Source organism: Drosophila mauritiana, chromosome 2L (assembly GCF_004382145.1).
Source record: "Drosophila mauritiana strain mau12 chromosome 2L, ASM438214v1, whole genome shotgun sequence".
Classification (NCBI taxonomy): domain Eukaryota; kingdom Metazoa; phylum Arthropoda; class Insecta; order Diptera; family Drosophilidae; genus Drosophila; species Drosophila mauritiana.
In genome coordinates this window covers 15600417-15619883 of record NC_046667.1, presented here as the reverse complement: position 1 = coordinate 15619883, position 19467 = coordinate 15600417, and the positions used below count along the sequence as shown (strand labels likewise).

At 38.7% G+C, this 19467-nt stretch overlaps 1 protein-coding gene across 1 annotated transcript in view; it reads right to left on the bottom strand.

Annotated features, from left to right (window-relative positions):
* The window catches only part of LOC117150405, a 40227-nt gene that overhangs the window by 11530 nt on the left and 9230 nt on the right, over window positions 1-19467 (bottom strand). Inside the window, exon 2 of the mRNA XM_033317268.1 lies at window positions 15081-15428. Within this exon, the coding sequence (XP_033173159.1) occupies window positions 15081-15243 (163 nt within the window). The 5' untranslated portion in view covers window positions 15244-15428. The remainder of the gene's footprint in view (window positions 1-15080; window positions 15429-19467) is intronic.

The window sequence follows — 19467 nt, the reverse complement described above, 5'->3', positions numbered from 1 at the left end:
CAGTTCTTCTTTTAAGCCAAATCTAGCTGGCCATTTTTCCACCCAGCTCGAAATCCATTTCCAGTACCTATTCATCCCCACACTTTCGCCCACTCTATATTTTTTCCAGGCTTTTGGTTTATTTTTCAAACAATTTTTTATCATCAGCTGTCAATAGTTCAGGCAGCTGCCCACAGAAAGAAGCCAAAACGGAAAATAAGCCAGGAGAAGATCTGCTGGGACGGGGTGGGAAAAAATAAAAACCATTACATAAAAAATGTTTTATGTTTTGCTATTGCAACTTTGACCAGGCGGAGTATGGGGTGTGAGCAGAGCAACAACTGCAGCGAAAATAGTGAAATTATTTGTTTTTGTTGCGTTTCATAGTCGCTGGGCTTTGGAAGTAGTCCAAACTTGAACGTATAAATACATTTTTGATGGGTCTCCCTGCTTGCAACTTCATTGCTTGCCATAAAAACTAAAAAATCGACAAACAGAAATAAATGCATTATATATGTATGTATCTGTATTTATGAACCCCATAAATATGTCAAATAAATTACGAAACAGTCAAAATATTGCCAATGCGATGCAATGTGTTTATGTGTGAAGTCATATATGACTATTGGTACACTTTTTTCGAAGGTATAAATCTGCTGCCGCTTTATTTTCTGGCCTAACGTGGCAGGCCTATCTTTCACTATTATTACAAGTTAACTTTAAAAAAAACTCAAAAAATATACAATTTTTTTTCTGTTAATACTTTAAAATTTTATGATACGATTGCTCTTAATTTCCGCTCATTTGCAACTCCACGATTGTGATTCAGCATTCGGGCAAAAATACCCCAAACAAAAACCTCTATCTCTAAAATTGTCCGCTAATTTGGGGGGTCTCTTTTGTTGGTTTTCTGTTTGGTTGGTGTTTTGTTTTGATTTTAGAGTGTCATAAAATTTTGCGGCCAACGTTTTTGCCCCCCCCAATGACAAAAACAAACTCAAAAGAGTGCGAACAAAGCTCAGCCCGCAGACAATTTCATTAGCGTGGAAGCTAAAAAAATTACTCACATTATGAGATACTCAATGGCAGCCAAAAAGGGGGTAAAAGCCTAGAAATGAGGGTGACCGAAGGCATTAAAAAGAAAAAAGCACATGCAGAGTTTCGCAGTTTGTGGCATTTACCGAAATGTTTGTCACTGCAATGCCAGGCACTCACATATGTGTGTGTATAAGCAAAGGACACTTTGTCCTGCATTTTTCCTGTATTTTCAAAGGGGAAAATGGCCGGGCGGCAGGTCATTTGGGCGCTCTATGCGACCGGCTATTAAATAAACATGCAAATTATTGCGCAATTTTTGATTACGATTTTTCAACACGAGCCAACAACATCGCCGCTCTCCTGCATATTTGTATATGTAAATCGAGCCACTATGCGATACACCACCCTGCAACACCCGGCACCACAATACGCCCGCCCAGTGGTTTCGTCCTGCAATCTTTTTGCATGCATTCAACACTCAACGCCTATTTTGCATACAAATTTTATTATTATTGTATTGAATTGGAGCCGCGACAATGGCGACAGACTCCCACTTTTGTGTGTGTTTTGTTTGGTTTTTCGCCACTCTGGTTTGGCGAACTTTTTTTTTTGTGTTTCGGGAATTATGTTAAATGAAAATCTGTGCAATTTTTAGCATGACACTTGTTCTTTGTCATGTTTTTTCGGTATGCATTGTGCAGCACTTCAAATTGAATATATTGAATGAAATATACCGGATTAAGTATTTAAGCCAAGATTTTGTTATAAGATACAAAAAAGAGAATTTGAATAGAGGCTGAACTGGCTGAAAAATGTTTTAAAAATATATATGTAAAATTTAATTGCCTAAAAGTTTATTGGCACTACTTGTATGTTTTTATTTAATTATTTATTGTATTACTCTAAACTAGGGTGCGGTACAATACATATTAGCTGCGCACTAGAAATTGTTTCTAAAATGTAACAATAAACAAAGGGAGATGTTATAATGCTGGGCCAAAACGAAATTGGTTGTATGATTTATTATCCCATTTATGTGGAAAACTTATACATTTAAAACACATACGTATTAAATAATTATTCAGACAAAAGAAAGCATAGACTTTTTGCACGTGAGATCCTAAGGGGTGTGTCCTTCACAAAGGATGATCTGGACTTAAAAGGCACTCTGGATTTGGCATTCATGCGAGTTTTCCCTGAGTGTCGGCTGTGTGTGTATTTGCAGGCGACCGCCAAAGCGGCGCCAAAAGCATCATCGCACATGGAAACCAACAAAGCCCTGAGTTTTAACCCTGTCCCTTGCCCATCCAATGCCGCTTTTTTAGTGAAAGGACCAGGGAGAATGCTTTAGTCGAGTGTCCGACTGTAAGATATACGTTAGTCAGCTAATGCAAGTATAAAGCTGGTTGAGATATGCTAGAAGCAATGCGACTGTTTCCAGAGGTTTCTCACGAGCTCCACCTAGCGGCGACAATATTAAGTGACCACAATTTTGGTAAAACAAAACGCATAAGTTAATTTAAATATCTTAATTTACACGTCACAGTCTCATAAATTTATTTAAAGGATTTTATTTTATTCTTTGCTCTACTCATAATTTTTCAAAAAACATAATTTTTAAATTGAAAAAAAAAAAAAATAAATAATATCTAAATTAGCGTGTAAATCCCATTTTTAATTTGGACGGGTAACCAAACACCATTGGTGTCGTCTAAAAATGGGGCTGTTGATTTTCACTTTTGCATTGGCCTGCGTGTGGGAATTTCGGAGCAGCGGATGACAAGTGTGGAATGTGCCAAATATAAACATAAATGGTTTGCTGGGCTCCCGAGAATTTATGGGGCAACCGGGGGGTTTTGAGTGGGTTGTGTCAACTACCTGGTGGACAACAGTTGCTGAAAACCCGCATACAAAATGCATAGATACAAATATACCTTTTGTTTTTCGCCAGCAATCTTGCATGGGCAGCTGCAACTGCAGTTGATGGATCGATTTGTTTGGCCCCCTGGACTCCCGACGAACTCCATTTAGACGATTCGTCTCGTCGATTGTTGCATAAATTAAAATTCGTATTTCTTGTAAATATTTGCTGCGAAAAACGATTTCCTCAATATGTGCAGAGGGAGTTTGCATTTCGAGTGGCTGCCCATGAATGCTTCATCGATTCAAAATGCACGCAAATGTTTGGCAGATTAGGCGAGGTAGGGAAGGTAGAAACTAATATTTTGTAAAGCACCTATGTATATGCATTATTGTAGCGCCACATTTCCTACCTAAACTTATTCTACTTTATACCTATCAATGTAAAATTTGAAGGTTGCTAACTAAAATCGATCCTACTGCAAATAATTTGGAAAAAGAAAACATTCCATTTTATAAATATTAACAAGAAAACATGTTGTAGTTTTCTTGTTTTATATATTCGTTATGTATTCATTAAAAATATGTCATATTTTTTGTGAATACTTTCAGTGGCAGCGACATGATTGGAATCCTCTAGCACGGTAAATTTATGAAGAGACACAAAAAATGCAACTCAATATAAGGGTCCTGATTGACTGTCTATCGGTGGTTGGGCGCTCATCATTTTACTTTTATTTTTTCTTGATCGTAAAGTTTTTCCGCTATCGATGTAATTTCTTCTGCTATCCGAGAGTTTTCGACAATGACGGTAACTATATGCGATATAAAATATACGTTCGCTGTGTGTGTGCTTGAGTGTGTATGTGTATAGGTGCGGGGCTATGTTATTCCGCCAGACATCGGGCCGTCAAACAAACCAATTTTCACTGCTTTTCCAATAACGTGTCCCATGCCGCACCGCCCCTCGATCTGCTGTTAAATGTAAACTGCAAATTGTTGGTTTCCATTTTTTCCCTGACAGGACGAAGTGGGGCTGGTTGGTTGGGTTGAGTTTTTCAGGCGAATGGAATCGTTGGGTTTTTGGTAACAGCTGCGCTGTTAAAAATCGAAATGAAGTCTGACTCTTTGGCCAGACTCCGAGCGTTCTTAATTAAGGCATTCTGATAGAGAACTCCATGGCCGACAATGGACAATAAAGGATTTCAATTTTTTTTCTGCAGCCCGTCCACCTTATTGTTTCCCTGTTTGTTCTTGTTTAACTTTTATTTCTTTTCTGTTAATGGACAGTTTCACCATTTGCGTATTGCCTAACCAAAAAAGAGAAAAAAATAAGGCACCTAGGAAAATGTCGGGGTACCAGAGTCAGCCCCAAAATATCAATTTATCTTTAGTCCAGAGCTCTGGAGAATTGTGCATGCTTTGCATGAGAAGTGGACGTGGCTCCTGGGGCACGTAATGTTGCAATTTCTCAGTGAGTGGGGAAAAACTCAGGGAAAACCAGACCGGTAAACCTGCTGCCGTCGAGTGCCTTGTTTATGCAATGACGACGCATAAGTAGCAAGTTGATTTCGGTCCGGGGCGCCCTGCATATCGCCATGGAAAAACTGTCGGAAACAAAATAAATTACAAAACAATGTGGCCGGGCAGCCACGCCCCCTCAATGCCAAGTTCCAAGTTACCAGTTTCCAGATCCCAGTTCCAGTTTCGTGTGCAGTTTCACTTGCTGTCTGCCATTTTCCAGCACCTAAGCATCATCGCTGCTACTTGACATGCTGGCTTCTTCGGATCTGTGGGCACTATAATCTTAGGAAATTTATGTGAAAGTCAGGCCACTGGAAAGGGAGTGTGAAGGGGAATTGAAAACCAAAAGGTCTCGAGTTCCGTACATTTTGTTTATGCCACTCAAATGGAGCTTTTGGGATTATTGATTGGTCTGGAGGACGGTCTGATTGTTTGACATCGGCAGTGGAAAATGATAAAGATGGTCTGCAGATACAAAGCGATTGGAGTGATGACTCCAAAGACGGAGGTTTATTAAAAAGAATATTTTTGCAAGAGCACTAAACTTAATTTTATAAACTTAAGCAAATGAACTTTTCGAAACTATTACCAATAAATTAGAAATATCACAATCCCTAAAGTTCTGAGTTGTTATTGAATTGTAACATGTTCAACCGATAGTGTTGTCCATGATTTCTTTGTTGTGTCCAAAGGCAATTCCACAGAAGCTTTTAACAAATGAACTTGCATATTATTTTGACGCATAAACATTTTCGTCCTTCAACGGATGTTAAAACCCGCACAACAGTAACCACCAAAACTTGAATGTCCTTGTTTTTAGTATTTTAATTGATTGTAGCAATTTGATTTATAACTAGCTTTCTCCATCTGTGATATATGTAAATATTTGTTGATTTATAGAGCTGCCAGGGTTATATTCTAATTGTGTAAATGTTTTTGTTTTGTTTGACTTGGATCATCGATTGGCCATATATCATTTGACCCCAATGTTCAGTTGACAATTTTCACATTAATAAAAAGCCCAAGTCCGAAATTTCAAAGAAACAACCCACAAATGAGCTGTCAAATGCAAAATAGTCCAGAATTCCACCTATTGAAGTTGAGCAATTGGCCTGGCCCATATTACGCATACGACCCGTTGCACCCCATAACCAAATGCTTTTTGGCCACAGAGCCTTTTGGTGTGGGATTTCACTTTCGTTTGCAAAGGCCCTTTGACACAAGGCCCCGTTATTGTTCCATGTTTGTATCTGGCATTTCGGACTGGTGTCTGTATTTGGCTTGGGTTTGGTTTTCGGTCTGCTGTTGTATTAATTGCTGTGACATATTTAAGTTCAGATTTTATTGTTCTCAGTCCCTGGGCATGAGCTTTCTTTCTGTCTTTGTTTGCGTGGCTGAGTGTGCGTCTCTGTGTGGTGGCTCGGCCAAATTGATTGAAATTACTACTTAAGTCAAGCTACAAGTCCCCCCAAAGGAAAGCCAACTGGCAAAGGCAGCTCTTGCCATGAAGACAGTGCAAAGATGGCACAGTGGTCTTAAAAGGCAATTAGCTTTAGTAGTAGACAGCGGCATGAATAAACTGTTTTTTGTATATATTCGTGCACAATACTTTGGCTATAGCAAAGCGTAAAGTGGAAAATATATTGTAAAACTCTCGCACAATCTTACATTAAAGTAGTCAGTGCCTTATAAATTGACATCATATTTTGACCGCGGCTGGTAAGAAACCTGCTACTGACCCACTGTGCGATTTTATATGGGGCTTTGGCTCATAGCTTTAGAGGACAGGCAGAACATTTCATTTGAAATCCACAAGGCGAAACCCAGCTAGGATTTGTAATGAAGATATACAGACACATTCTTAGATACAAACACGCACGGGGGCAGGGATACAATCGCACACATGTCCGGCTCAAATCACTTAGTTTCACATTACAAAGCCATCCTGACGAAGGAGGCGAACTCCTTTCTGCTTGTGCGATTCCTCGCTTGATACTCATCGAACATATAAATTAATGAATTCGATGCTTATCAATAGTCGAGCAACAACAGCGCTAAGTCGGTCCCTTCTCCGATTAGTTGGTTAGCCGGTTTGTTTTATTTGCTGGCCCCCGATTATTTTCGAGTGACTGAGATTTCCAGTGTCTTCTGTAACTTAAAGTCAACGCAAGGAACAAGAAGAGACCACGGCGTTTTGGTTTCCCCACATTTGTCTTCCTCGCATTTATTATGGCACATTCAGTTGATAAAAGACTTTGGCCCTTTCACTCATCCCATTGTTGTTCAAGATTATCCTTTGGGCTTGCCCCTCCGTCTCCTAGTCGGGGATTTGTAATTTGGTTTTGATAAGGGACAGAATCCTGGGCTTTAACTGATTCGCCTGGCAGTTATCTACTATCTTAAAGTGGCGACGCTCTCGAACTGAGTCCTTATTTTCGCATTACGAACTCAGTTGGATACTTCTCATATCGGTTTATTAATAATAGGAGTGGAATCGTCACGGTGAAAAATTACACTTCGATACGTGCAATTGTCAAGCTCGTTAAGTTTCAACTTAATTTCAAAGAGCTTGACTAAAAGCATCTTAATAATAATGTACGTATTAATTAATAGCTTTCACAGAAATTCAATATTTCATGGCCGTAAATATTTAAGTTATGTGACATTGCAATTTAGCTCCTTTTACCGAGTAATTGGACAACTAAAGTTAAAAGCAGTTACAAAGTTGCCTAATTAGAAATAAATGCCACTGGCAAATGTATCTTTCACCTGCATCGTGCAACTTCTCTCTGAGAACCAGAAAAGGGAAATTTCGATGGCTGAGCTAATTCTAGCAAACCCATGGCCCATTCATAGTCATTTCAGAATGCAGTTATGCAAGACTCTGGTGCAGTCGAATGCCAAATCGAAACAGTGTCGACTGGCAACAGTTTCTGGAATGGGAAGTGAAACTGGTCAAGGCATATCCTGAGTCTTGGCAGCTGAATAGGGGCAATAAAGATGTTCGCCTTTGAGCTGGGTGGAAATCCAAATCGGATTCCGATCAAAATGCAATAAGTGGCCTATGGATTGGCCATATTCCGTCCCTAATGGCTGCCGCAAAAAAAATGTTCATGCAGATGGCCGATAGCGTTGTCTGCTATGGAAAGCTTGAAAGAAGATATTTGACATAAATACAGTAAAGTACATCTTACATTATAGTATTCGGAACTTTTAGTCCTTTACCAAAATATTTTCTCAATAAGTCTCTCATAAATACCAAACAAATTGATGTTTTTGTGTAATATAAGTAAACATGCTACATGCATTAAGAATACCAATTAACTAACAAAAATTTAATGGTTGATTATCTTACAGGTAATTCAACTGAAAAGTATAGTTACAAATATAGCAAATAATACTTTGAACAATTTCTTTCAGTGCCCTCACATTATTAGTTCGTCGCTCCAAGAACTTTGTTGCTGATTGATTTTCCACCCCACCCGCACACAAATCCGAACATTGCCAGGGCAAACTTTCTTTGAACTGCCATAATTTCTTAATCTACATCAACTGTTGACAGTTATATTAAAAAAATTTTCGCATCTGACATGCCAAATGTGAACAAATGAACAGGAAACGGAAGCTGTACGACAAAAGCAACTTAAAGTTCCACAGAAGCAGCCGCGGAGCGAAAAAAAAAACCGAAGAAAGGAACCCGAAAACAACTCAAAAGATGTGTAAATTTGTTCGGCAAGACAGGACGAAGGGCAAGTGCCAAATGTCACATGGATTTGTGGTGGCTAGCAGTGAAAAGTATCGAGAAGTATCCACAAGCCCTGAGGAAAAAACGCCTCGAAGAGAATCCAACAGCCGCGGCTGCTGTATCGAAAGTAGAAATGAGAAAAGTTTTCGGCTCCACAGACCGATGGCATTTATTTTATATTTGTAGCAACTTTTCCAGGGGGTGAAATTTAGTTTAGTAATCAAAGCAAGAATTTGTCGATGGGGTGCCCTTCGAAATCGCCCCAAAATTTGTTTGTTTTCGTGCAAAGGCATAAAGAACATCATGAGGGAAGGACGCTGGGAAAAAACAACAACCGAAACTAATGTAATGGAAATTTCGAAATTATTGAAAATAAATGAAAGCAAATAAATATTCCGTGGGCATTTTATGGCTCACAGGGCACCGGCATCTCAGCAAGGCGATGGAGCAAGGCGTTGCCTGTTTGTATCATATTTGTTATCTCGAGAATATAAAGCTTTTACCGGCCTAAGGTTACTCAGCTGGATTAAAACTTTGTTTGCTTTGTTTTCGACAAAAATGTTACATCTCCAGAAATATTTGGCATTATTTGTGTTGTGCTGGACAATATCATGCGACGGGGTTTTTTAAATAAAATTATATTATCATATTTATAATTCACCTTATATCAAAAACGTTATTTCGAAAACAACTTGGAAAGTGTATTTTAATTATCGCCTTGGTTGCCTGATCGCGACTAATTTCCCGTTTCATGTACTGTTTAATGGCGTGTAAGAGTACAAATTGCCTAGATTAGTGCCCAAATTAAAAGTGAAATTGAAATAAATTAAAAATTTGCCTACACACACACATTTCCCAGCCGAGAAGCCCTAGACAAAGCTTTTTATGGGCTACTTAGACTACATTTGCTCATAGGCGCTAAGGAATATTCTTGATGGAATTTATGAGGCTTTCTGGGGACTCTTATTTTGCTTTGTTTGTATTTGGCTCTGGCTAAAGTGAGGAGACACAATTAAGTAGATGTGGAATGGGAAAAGTGTTTATTATTTGCTGAGAAAATCAATTAGCTCAATATTGAAAGCATTTTGTAACACTCTAATTCTTTGTGTAGGCAAAATAAATGATTTATTTGCACTTCAGCGTACTTAACCTTGTGCATATATACGTCTAGTGCCTTGGGAAAGGCAATTTAAAATAAAGTGAAAATAACTAGAACTTTAGTTCATAAAAATATTTAAGACACTCACAAATATTCTATCTTTTGCAATAAAATCACTAAAAGTTATCAGCAAGTTAAGTGCTAAATTCAACTTCCGGTTCCTGTCGCGATGATAAATGTTTATGTTATGACATGTTTTAAATTTTCAGGTGCATTAGTGTCAAGTGCTTTTTCCTTGCCGAAAAGGATGCTAAAGAATGGTGGTGAAAAATGTCTGGGAATTGTGTGCCAGGCGAGACGAAGAGCTAAAATGCTCTTAACACTTTCAATCTTTTTTCCCGTCTTTTATTTCTACCTTTTTTTCTCTATGTGGTGGCTGAGTCTGTGCGGAGTTAACCACCTGACACCCGATATTAAAATGGAAAGCTCATGGAGTTGGCAAGTTATGTTCATAATGAATTTAAGGCAACGAGGCGTGAGACAAGAATTTTTACTCTTCGTTGTTATAAAACCAATAATATTCTAGTTGCACAAGAGTAAGCTCGCAAACTTATTTTTAGGTAGTCCAAATCGATAGGAAAGAATTATAATCAAATAACAATGTATTCTTTTAAAATACCCGTATTATCTGGAGTTCTGGAACTTTTCTGCACACCATTAACTCGGTTAACTCTGATCTAGTTACCGTTCCGAATCCGAAAGCGACACTTTTGACGCCCATTTCGTGTATCCTGCAGCTGTGCAATTTATTTTCGAGTATGAGTGCGTGTGTTAAAATTTAGCACAACATTCCTCCAGATGCACCTGCTTTAGTTTCAGCCCGACCATCCACTCAACTCCTGCCGCCATTTACGCATTAAGGCTCTTTTGCGATGGCGCAAAATGCAATTTATACATTTCCGTTAAGCAAGCGAAATTCCGACCATATTTTTTCGTCTCCACTCCGCCGTGTGTGCCGACATGTTTTTGCTTTTAGCGGAATGCCATACGGAAGCGACAACAATGCGGTGAACTAGCTAGCATGCATCCAACTAGCTAGCATCCAGCCCCTCGCAAAGCAGACCTCGTCTATTCCCCGAGAGCGGCGATCTCTTGTAGTTTCTGTCAGGGAATTTAAACTAATTAAAATGTTTTCTAAGGGCAGCCGGAAATTTCATAAAATAAGCATGGCAGCATAAGCAGCGGCAAATCGGATTGCGTTATTTATGGTGAAATATGTGGGAGGGCCGCGACTTTTCGACTTTTGCATTCGCATTCGCATTTTGCGCCGCAGTGGGAAATCAAGGAAAAATATTTAATTTTCCAAATCAATAAACACGCTGATTGCATTGCCTGACAATTGGCATCAGAGTGAGTGGATGGGAGGCAATAAATCTGGGCATGTGTAAGCGATGCTTCGGTATTTATTTGCCGGGTATTCCGACTGCCATTGCGATACCGCCCAACTCCCCATTTATTGGTGGTCAATAGGAAGGAGCCGAACAAGAAGACAAACTGTCAACTTGCATGTTACCCATTGGGTGGAGCGACTTTGCCCCTGCCCTTGAGCACCGAAAAATAATTGAATTCCCCAAATGCCAAAGTGGAATTTTAATTTGCGTTCGGCACTTCCTAGTTGGCCTCAGGCTCTCGAGAAAGTTGGAAGAATCGTTGCCACTGATTGCTGATCAGTATGCAAAATGTGTGCGTGCCAAAATCAGCGCAAAAAACGCTGCGTAGCTGGGTGCTAAGGAAGAGAAGGGGGTCAGACATTGTCACACGTACTTTCATCGCTCCCCTCGAATTGATGTCTTAGAAAATTAGCAAACGCCTTTCAGCCAAGTGCCACATCTCGTGACTTGGCGTTCTCAACACCTTTTTTAAGAGTTTTTCTTTCTTGGCATTTCCAGTTCATTCAGCTCTTTCCAATCACTCTTTTTGGCAAAGCCCTTACTTCCAAGGCCTGCTTGTATGCAATGCATTTCTTATTTCCAGTCTGCTGAACGGGTTGGTATTTGTTTAACTTAATAGGTAATTTAATTTTTGGCAATCAAACTTAATGTGGGCAATGTCCTTTTTTACGAGTAATGTTATTTTCAAATCGCAACCTATTTTATCTTGACAAGATCCCAATCATATGACAAGTATTCCCATTATAGTATTTGCAAATATTTAAGTAAATATAAAAAACTATCTTTTTGGCAGTGCCTGTTGCCCAAAGTGACCACCATTTTGGATAAAAAACAGTGCTATCCCGTTGCACATACAGCTTTCTCTTTCGCCGACAGTATCGTGGCATTTATAAACGCATACATATGCATGAGATCATAAAGATTGCGACAGTGCGCGTGTGTGTGTGTGTGAGCTTTGTGAGTGCAATGCATTTGTCATAAATGCACACAAAAAACCCCAAAAGAAACTCTATAATGGCATACACGGCACACACACTCACACTACACCCGTCCCACACCCGCACTCTACCCCTCTCACTTCCGCCCATTCGGGGGTTTTCTCGTCAACGGCATAATGAATGCATCCGCCATGCATTGAAAACTTGACTCATATTTCATACCCCTGCAACAGAAGAGAATAAAAATCTACGGGTACATTGACCATCTTGTTGGGCGCTCCATTGTAGTGGCTCGAATGGTTGTTGCCCGCAAATTTGTTGCATTTATATGTGATATTTGTATATTATAACCGCATATGTACATATATGAGATGTTAAGCCAGTTTTTCACATCGTTTTGATGATATTTCATAATCTTTTATCACATCGTATGCACATAGTACAAATAGTACGTTTAAAATTGCATTTTAAGGCAATTTTTTTTCACTTGCATTGTGCAAATTAAATGCAATTTTTCGAATAAAGCATTTTAAGTGCAGCTCAGCCGGCTATGACGTGCGTTGGCCACTTTGAAGTTGATACACATTATGGGATTACAGAACAGAGCTGGCATATTAATTTTCAATTGCGATAAACAATTTGGATGGAACTCGGTTTGATGAAAGCGCTAAATTAATTTATACAAATTAAATGTGCAATGCGTTCCAATAAATAAGTTGGAAACGCTTCGTTTAAATATATATGATTGAGGTAGCTTATTATTAAGCATATTATGCAGGTTTTAGTTCAACCACTAGCTGGTATATTTTCAATGGCCTATGCATTTCAAAGTTCCATTTGTTCTTCCCAATTGCAGTATAAGAAATAAATTGTTCATACATTTTTCCTCAACAGCATTAGCCATCGGATTACGAAAATATTTTTACCTTCTGCTGCTCGACGGCCTGACAAACTGGCCGACATCAACCGCACATTTCACGCAATTGTCGTATGCTGACAAAAGGCACGTCAGTCGCCTGCCTGCATTGCAGCCAAGTTGGAATGTCAGAACAGTAAACGGCAAATGTCTGGCAGACAAAGACGACTCAGCACCATAGCCCCTTAGCCTTTGGTGCTTCATGGCGTGCTCCTGTCATCCCATCGCAGATCCCTAATTCCTGCATCCACCTGCTCGCTTGCCGAAATACGAAAAACAAAAACCCGAAGTGCAAGTTCATGTGATATGCAAAGTGGAGTGCATGATGGAGTTTCAGTGCGGGCTTATATGCATTTGTGGTGCACTGAAAGAACACTTCCAAGACTCATGCTTTGGAACTGAAACATAAGTGGTTCTTATTCCCCTAAAACTAAAGAACAAAGAAACAAACCTTTCATTCCACATCATGAATACTATAGAAGGCATTAGTATAATTATATGATAACCATTAATATACTGTGAATCTTCCTTCTATAGTTCTCTATAAATCGAAATATATTAAATTATCTTAAAATTCAAATATATAAGCACTGGTTTGTCGAGGTGTAAGTGGGTGGGGAACTGAGATGCTAAACAGAATCCATGCCAGCGAAGGGCTGATAAAACGCAGGCACACGGGGCGTATGTGTGATATGTGTGGTATACGATCATGAAGATGACGGCGATAATGATGATGATGGCGGTGAAGAATGCTAACTGACTTTTGTGCATTCTGAAAAATTGAAACGGTATCTCCGGCCCAGTCGCTGCTGGCTTCCATTGTGATTGAAGCTGGCCGCAGAGCAGAAACTTTTTCCAGGCAAACCTATATTGAGGGATATAGCCAATTTTGGCCTTTGTTCGGAAGGAGAATGCGCTAGGAAGGGCCCTCAACATGTTGCATGTTTTCACATGCGCCAGACCCAAGTTGAATGGAATAGTTTCCCTTTTTTGGGGCTCGGGGCCGATGAGTTTTCCACTTAATCCCCACATGCGATGCAGTGCATTGTTTATTGTTTGCCCCTCAATGGGATGGTCACGGTAAGCACTTTCCCTTCGACGAGCCCCTTTTGTATGTGCGTTTAGCATAAATTAGAAAGTATCGATCGAGCTGTGGCGAAATTGAAAAGGCAACTTTGCCGCAACCGAAAAAAAGTTTCAAATCAATAACCAGGGCCAGGAAATGTTTTTCGGCTAAGCTGCTAACCAACAGAAATTGTAATTTCGAAGAGTACTCGTACTGTGGGGATTTGGTTGGCAAGGGAAGACGAGCGGGAAATAAATAAAACTTGTGCCCTAACCACGCATTCGGTAATTGCAAGAAAATCTCATTTAATCCCAACAAATGCGACTTCATCACGCAAAAAATTATGAAATATTCTCCGTCTCTAGGCAGCAATTGCTTGCCTTACCCATTCATATACATCTATCTTTATTTATATATCCTTTACCGTTGTTGTTGTTGTTGGCCTTAAGTTGCCTTTTTGTTTTGCTTGTTTACACAATGTCCTGCTCGCGCCTTTTGGCCAGAAAAATGAGTATAGACAGCAAAAACGGCATTCAGAGGCATTGGTTGTATATTTAGTATCGTAGTTTCTTTTGCAACATCATCATTTTGGCCTTGTTGCGGTTGGATGGTGGCATTTGAGAGGAGAAGACAAGCTCAATGAGTTGAATCCGTTGAGTACTGAAATTGGGGCAGATCCGACAATTGATCGCTTAACCTTTCTATGTTATTATAAATACATTTATGTTATATACATTTCTATGTTATATCCTTTCTATATGTTATATTATATTTCATGTTTATTGATATATAATACCATAATACAACAACATAATAGAATAAAATCAATCGCCATATAAATATTAAATATATTAAAATAAGCTACTAATTTAGAAAAGAAAACATTTTCAAAGCTATTTTGTATTTGTTTGAGCTAAGCACCCTTTATGTTTCAGAACAATACGGTCCACCCTCGAATTATTAAACTGTTTCCTGCTCGCTCTTCTTCTTTTCCTGACCATCGTTTCATGCAGATGAATGCGCGTATTTATGAAAAATGTTGTTGTCATCGCAGCACTGTTGTTTTTATTGCCATTTGCTGAATGTGCTTTCGCCTCCGCGTCGGCTGATGAGAAATAATGTTTGCGGAAAAATAAGATTTGTTTATTTTACGAACGATTGATTTCGTCTTCCGTTCTGTGCTTGCCGCTCCATTTAGCCAGCTTTTCCGACCGCCGCACTTTCCCCACCCACTTTTCGGCCACTTGTCCTCGCTTCATTTTGCGCGGCTTAAAAATTAATTATCGCCAAAGTCGGGGGGACTCATCTAGGACTTTCGTCTGTCACCCGGACGGCTGTCATTTATATTTGGAGGCTTTGCCGAACTTTTTGAAGCATCTCATCAAAGTTTTTGTCGTCCTTCGACGACTTTGTGTCACTTGACTTAGCTGTGATTTGGACTCGCTCAGTTTATAATTCACTTACCAGGCACCACAATGAGTAGGAGTACCACGGATATCCAGCAAATGCAGCTACGCCCACTTTGGGAACCATGGAATCCATGGAAACCGACGTCCTTTTCCGTCCTCCACCGTTTGGCCATTTGCATGTGACGGGTGCTTGCCTCCGGAATAGTCGTCTTCGCCATTGAAATAGATATTTTTACTATTTTTGCGTAGGGGCTGTGTCCTCCGTTTTGTTATTTTTCTTTGCTCGATCTTTCTTTGCTTCCTTTTGGTCCTTATAAATATATATGGGCCAATAAATGTCAATTGAATTTGGCCTAATTCGAGTTTTTTTGTAGAAATAGTTTTCTGAGCGACAGAAACTCAACTGTAATTGTAAGAAAATTCAAATTTAGATTAGATTTAAAGGGAAAAATATTTTTTTTAAGTGTACTCAATTATAGCAATAATTTTGTTATTTCTATCTATTATATTCCAAATTATTATTTACCATTATAAATTAACTTATATATTTAATTTTTCAGTATTTTAGGGGTTGTCGGTTACGAAATAAATATTAAGTGCGAACTGAAGCCATTTAGGATCATAATTAAACATTAATATTAAATAACAGCCATTTGAATTCCAAAACAAAAGCACTGCTAAATTTTATTGCTTTTTGATTGCACATTAAATAATTCAGCAAAATGCAGCTGAATAATTCATTAAGTGTTTCGGACCAGATCCATTTGATGGCATTCAGCACCACGTGCACGCCCCAACACTCTCGGCAAACACAGTGATTAATGCAATTAACTGCAGTACTTTAATTAAAAATCGCCTCAAACACAGATGCAGAGCAAACACACACTCTCAAATCGATTTCATTTGAACACTAATCCGTGCGTGTGTTGCACAGGGTAAATGAAAAAATAATATCATTAAGACCCTGGACAAAAACTTAATCCACAGAAAAAATATAAGGAAGACCAAACAAGAAAAACAGGACAAGCTGGCAAATTAAAAATCCTTCGATAAATAGCTTTAACAGTCGTGTTAATTATTATAGATATAATTGTAATTCGTTTATTTTCCTATTATTACACAATGCATGGTCTTTTACCATCCCATATTATAACCTCCTTGGATGGTATATTGCGTTTATATAAGAAACTCTATAATGTCCTAAAGAGGATATAAAACTTTTATTTTCTGTAGAATTTTATTTTTATTCCCAATCCTTTTATCCCATTCTGATACCCTCTTCTCCGTGTAAACGAGCATTTCCTAATTGTCTTTCCTCTGCGCCAAAAAAAAGGGAACTGGGGGAAACTTCAATCCGCAGTTTAATTATTTTTCATTTAAATAAAACTCACACACTCACATGCCCATTTCATTTACATACACACACAAGCGCCCCCATTCCATTTGCTTGTTTATGTCGCAAAAACTTCTTCTCTCTTTTATGTTTTTTTTCAGAAGCGGCTTCGCTTTTGGCCATTTTCCTTTCGCCCTTGCCAGTTTTACACTCTTTCGAAACAAAAGTGACACAAATACACCCCTACCCAATTTGGCCTTTTGAATAAGTTAGCACTTTTTAATACCCTTAAAATAGGTGCAATCAGATTTTTTAATTTTATAGCGTTCTCCGATGTTTTTTATGGGTTTGATCGATCAGTTAGTTTACATTGAATGAGTTTTACTTTTCCAAATAAAAATATACGGAACTCCCCTCTCGAAAATGCTAAGGCTTTTGGCATTTTATTTACTTTTTGTTGGTTTCCGAATAAGTTTGCCAAGTTTGTCGATCCAAGCACTAGCAACGCAGAACCATTCTAAAAAGCAACTTAATTGTAGGTCCCCCTGGATGAGATTTCCCTCACACTGCATTTAAGGTAATGAGCACATACAAAATGCAATTAAAAGCTTGTTGCCAAAAATGCAATTTTACGTATCTTTTTCTTTGCTCTCTGCTGAATACACACGTACATAATTGGGTACGTATATTTTTAAGCTTGGACTTTGCAGTTTGGGCACAGCATGCAAAGCATTAATGCACTTTATGGGCACCAACCGACAGCGAATGCTTTTAACGATGCTACGGTGAACGTAGTGAAGAACTAAAAAATATAAAATGTTGAATGCTAAAAGTGCAAAAATTGCTTAATGGTGTTTTTGGCTGAAAATTCTTATAGTAAATAATAGTCGTCTTAATTATGATACTGAAGTTGTTTTTAGAGGAATAATACAGAAAATGGTCAAATTTACATTTCTTCGTAACTCTTCCTTTGTGTTGATCATATTTATTAAGATAATATATATAGATTTTTTTTAACCATTTCTGAGGTAATCTCTGCTTTCGTAGATTAACAAACATGAAAATCGAAGAACACTTATTTTTCTTTGAAAGTCAACGGCTCCATTATGCAATGTGTAATGTATTGTAAGTAAAAAGTCTATTCTATTGCTTTCGCATTCCGTCTTTTCAGGTTCTGCATCTCATGCAGTTCATTGGCCCTCCCTGATGCTGATTTCCATTCTATTTTCATTTGATTTTTTTTTTATCCCCGCTCCGCCTTGGATACGGCTCACTTATTTCATTTGCCTGATACCTTGTGGCTTTCGAATTGTTTGCACAATTTATTTCAACTTCGGTTCGGGTTCGGAAGTGAAGTTGCAAACGAGAGCCAGTATGACAAACATTTTTGTGCCGATTTGCTTGCCTAGATTTGTGGGTCAAGTGGAGCGTGCATGTGCATATAGATGTGTATGCAAATGTCAACCTATCTGTGTTTGAATGGATGCGTTTGCAACCACCAACTGCAATTACAAGCAGATCAAAGTTGATGGAAACATCAGATTACCGTTGCCATATGTGCGAATCGCAAAACGTCGACTGATGATCACCAAAGTTGATTTATTATATAAATCGTATGCTAAACACCATTTTATGTGTTTTAAAAGTGTTGTTTTTATTTACGGAAATGTTATCTGTTCAATATTGAAGTCATATCAAGTTTTGTGTCGCATTTATGAAACTTTTGAATACGGGAAGTAAAGTTTTTCGATGGTACTTAATTAATCCATTTGAAGATAACAAGTTAAATATTAAGAAATCGAGCTATGTTTAAGATTTTATAATATGTAATTATGATTTCTTGCATTCATTAATTCTGTTAAAATAGAAACCTAGTATAATCATATTAGCGAGCTATAAAGAGAGAAAATCCATACTAATTATAAACGATTCCTGAATACCAAAAAGGTCAATCAAGCACACCTTCCATTGTTCGTTTAACATCAGAGACCCTTTCTCGCGAAATTACACCTGGCATAGAAGCTCACCTGGCTGGGTGTGCTCACGTCATCGTTGCCGTGCAGCTGCCAACCTTTCTTCTTAGACCACAAAAACTCATTACAGCCCCCTTTTTGGCCAACTCAGTTCCCCGCTTTGTGTGCTCCTTTGCACACGCTGTCCCTGTCGCTCGCTGCGTTTTTGCTATTTCGCAATTAAAACTTTCATTAAAGTAATTAAAATTGCAACAAAATAAACAAAAATACAATCGAAATCTGCAAGGTCTGCTATGGTGGGGAGGGGCTTTTGTGTTTTTGGGAGGATGGAGAAGGTGGCAGGATTTGACAGACACACAAAAATGCAGTTAAAAACGGTCCATGGGGGCTGAAAGTGGGTGGCTGGAACAAAAGACAAAAGTGTGACAAATATAAACAGGGGTATAAATAAAATGGTTAAGTGCTGGATGGCTGGCTGGCTGACTGGTTGGCAGGGGGATATAATAAAATGTGGTAATTGTAAATAAGTGGAAAATGAGTGCCGAGCAAAAGAGGGGGGTGACCGATGGGGGAAATTGGGTTGCTGTGCTGTGCTCTGCTGTGTCTATTGCATTTGGCGGGATAACATTTTAAATTCAAATTAAACGACCGGCAAAGCCACAAAAGGATTGACATGAAGTTAGTGCCACCAACCAGTGTAGCAACAAAAGGGAGCAAAAAGGCGACAACTTGACTAAGGGCAACCACAGCTCTAGTTGGCAGCTGTCGTTGTTGCACCAGCATTTACCCATCCATTGTTTTATTTGAGCTTGACATTTGCATGGCAAATACAAAAAAATAGGGGGCAATGGGGGGCAAAGTTCGAGCTGAAAATGAAATATGTTCTGGGTTTCTCAGCATTCAATTAATTTCCAAATAATTTGCAAATAAGCAGAGGAGTGAAAAAAAGAACAATAAATTTCAATAATAAAAGAGCCATCATTGTTTTGATGCTTTTTCTCTGAGGGTGCATTTTGCCAAATTAGTTTTCTCTCTTGATACTTCATGCATATAAATTGGAAAGTCAGGCGATTAAATCCGAATCGCAGGGCAATTAAAAACATATATTGCCAAATCGGGGTCACCTTTTAAACATT